The sequence below is a fragment of the Humulus lupulus genome, chromosome X (genome assembly GCF_963169125.1).
Source record: "Humulus lupulus chromosome X, drHumLupu1.1, whole genome shotgun sequence".
Classification (NCBI taxonomy): domain Eukaryota; kingdom Viridiplantae; phylum Streptophyta; class Magnoliopsida; order Rosales; family Cannabaceae; genus Humulus; species Humulus lupulus.
Window position 1 is genome coordinate 29,211,542 of NC_084802.1, and position 3,000 is coordinate 29,214,541.

The 3,000-nt window shown below is 32.8% G+C and overlaps 1 protein-coding gene across 1 annotated transcript; it reads right to left on the reverse strand.

Annotated features, from left to right (window-relative positions):
* Positions 1-853: 853 nt before the first annotated feature.
* On the reverse strand, positions 854-1,742 carry LOC133805664 (secreted RxLR effector protein 161-like). Its single transcript, XM_062243833.1, has 2 exons — positions 1,136-1,742; positions 854-975 (listed from the first exon to the last, which is right to left on the reverse strand). The coding sequence occupies exons 1-2, from the start codon at positions 1,740-1,742 to the stop codon at positions 854-856; spliced, it is 729 nt and encodes a 242-aa protein (XP_062099817.1).
* Positions 1,743-3,000: the final 1,258 nt, after the last annotated feature.

Genomic DNA, 3,000 nt, shown 5'->3' on the forward strand with positions numbered 1-3,000 from the left:
TATTAAATTAATAAAATTTAATTTAATATCTATGGGATATTTGATTTTATAGAATAATTGCACAAAAAATCTAGTAGATATTAATAAAACTAATTTCTATTTTTATGCAAAACTAATTAATTTTATTATTATGATAACCAAAATATCTATTTTCAAATTCAACCAAAATATCTTTAAAAAATATCTATTTTCGAATTCAATCAAAATATCTAGATACTACCATAACTTTAAAGATCAATATCTAATTTTAGAATAAAAATAATCAATTTTATCAACGTGGTTATAAAAGAAGATATCTTGACAATTTGAATTAATTTAAAAAAAATATATTAATTAAAAGATAATAATTCAAATTAAGATATTTTTGGCAATTTTTTTTTTGTGAAAAAAGCCCGTCGTGGGTCTCGTACGGGACAAAGAAATTGAGTTTTAATCAGGCCATAAAACCCCAACACATCCAAGGTTGGGAGTTTTCTCCCTAGTCTTTCCACTGTGTAAAATAACACTTAAATACAACTTAGTCTCAAAGAACTCTCTCTTGTACAACCCAGTCTCAAAGAACTCTCTCTTGTACAACCCAATATTTTTCCTCTCAATAAAACACGTATACTCTTCTCTTCGCTTATTCACTCTGTTTTTTTTTTTTACATAAAAAAGAATAAGAGAGCATTTATATATAGGCAGAAATGTACATAGGGAAAACATGCTAACTAATAGTAGTAACTAATTAAGTTATTAACCAAAATAACTAACGGCTGTAGTGAAATCAAGATACAAACTTCACAATTTCCACCTTTTGTGTCTTGATGAATTGATGAGTGAAAATATCTAGGGACTCCCAAACATTAGCTTACTATTCATGAGCCATGTTGAGCAAGTTCAGAATGTCTTTGAACTTCCCAACAAGAACAACTTCAGTAAGCATGTCAGCAGGATTATCTTCAAATGAAATCTTCTTTATCTCGACATCTCCATCTTCAATGATGTCACAAACAAAGTGTAATCTGATGTCAATGTGCTTTGTGCGCTCATGGTACATATTGTTCTTGGTGATATGTATTTTGAGATTCACAGTAAAGGACTGCCTTGTCTTCATTATAGCCTAGCTCATTTATGAATCTTTTGATCCATAAACCTTGTTTGACAACTTCTGTAATGACCATGTATTCAACCTCTGTAGTTGATAAAGCCACAACTTGTTGCGGAGTTGATTTCCAACTTATAGTGTTATCTTCAATTGTGGATACATAACCAGATATTGACCTTCTTTTATCTAAGTTTGCTGCATAATTTGAATCAAAAAATCCCTTTATAAAACTGCCTAAACTTTGATTTGAATATTTCAGATTCAATTTTGCTGCTCCTTTGAGACATTTGATCAGCCATTTAGTTGCATTCCAATGATCTCTGCTGGTATTACTCATAAATCTGCTTACTAACGCAATTGTATATGCTATGTCGGGCCTAGTGTTGACCATAGCATACATCACACTTCTTACTACTTTTAAATAAATAATGGTTTTCAATTTATTTTCATCTTCATTTTTACTTAACAAAGGTAGTTTGAAGTTAGCTCCAATTGGTGTCAAAACTACTTTGGCCTCTTCAAGATTGAACTTTTTAACAATCTTGTTTATATAAGCTTGCTTAGATAAAGTGAGAATACATTGAGATCTTTCTCTTGTGACTTCAATTCCCAAAATACTTCTAGCTGGACTAAGATCCTTCATTTCAAATTCCATAGCAAGAGCAGTTTTCAGCTTTTGTATTTCATCAAGATCTTTACATGTTATAAGAATGTCATCCACATAGATAAAAAGATATATGTAATCCTTTGAGTTTTATTTTTGAAAATACACACAGTGATCATATTAGCTTCTCACAAACTTCCTTTTAAGCATAAACTCTTTGAAATGTTTATTCCACTATCGTGGAGATTGTTTCATTCCATATAGAGATCTTTGTAATAGACAAACCATATCTGCATTCTTCTTATCTTGAAATCTCTCTGGTTGTTGCATAAAAATCTTTTCATCAAGTGTACCATGTAGGAAAGTCGTTTTAACATCTAATTGTTATATTTCCGTATCTTCTTTTGTAGCCAAAGCCAAAGTTATTCTAATGGAAGTCAACTTAACAATAGGTGCAAAGATTTCATGATAATCAACTCCCTCCAACTGAGCATACCCTTTTGCCACGTGTAACGACCCAAATTTACTAATATGGCTTCAGGGCCTTGATTAGTGTGCCGGGAGGGCATAACTGGATTATATGTGATTTAATGATTAAAATCATGTTTGTATGACTATTTGAATATCTGTGATGCATAACTATGTGTATTAGTATGCATGTAGGCCCTGATTAGGTTAGAAGGGCATATTTGTAATTTTGGCCCGTTGAGGGCATAACTGTAAATACCTGTGATAAATTGTTGAGACCACATTATTATGTGGATATATTTGTAGCTTGTGACTCGAGGCGATCCTAATGAACGGTTTAGCGAAAAAGTCACGGCGTGGATTTATACTTGGCTTGGGGCGAGCCTGGGGGTATTTCGGGGATTTAGGAAATATATTGGAGTCTATTTTGATAGTGAGGAATATAACTAGTGATTAGTTAGGTGTCGGGAAGTAAGCGAAAAATATTAGAGACATTCGAGGAATTAGCGGGAATTGGGAGTAATGACCAAAATGCCCTTAAGATGTTTAATAGCTTAGTTATAAGTGGGAGGGAAATATGGTCTTTTGGTGTTTAGAATCAAATAAGTGTTGTTTTGGCTTTATTGCCTTAGTGGAAAGTTTAGAGGATAGTAGAAACTGAAATAAGTAAAAAGAAAATAAGAAGGAAAAACAGGAGTCCTTCCTTCTCTCTCTCTGTTTGAGGTCTCTTCCCCTTTTCTTGAAGGAATTTGGAGTTGTAACTCAGGGAGAGTTTGGGTAGGAGCTTGAGGCTAGGGTCCTTGGTTTGGCTTGAAGAGTTAGCAAGGGTGGTTCATCCATC

What these genes read in the sequence shown, in the direction of transcription:
- LOC133805664 (XM_062243833.1), bottom strand. Translation starts at nt 1,742, where the DNA reads ATGGAATTTGAAATGAAGGATCTTAGTCCAGCTAGAAGTATTTTGGGA. An exon ending in TACAGAAGTTGTCAAACAAG is followed by an intron (nt 976 to 1,135) that starts GTTTATGGATCA and finishes ACATCATTGAAG; the next exon opens with ATGGAGATGTCGAGATAAAG.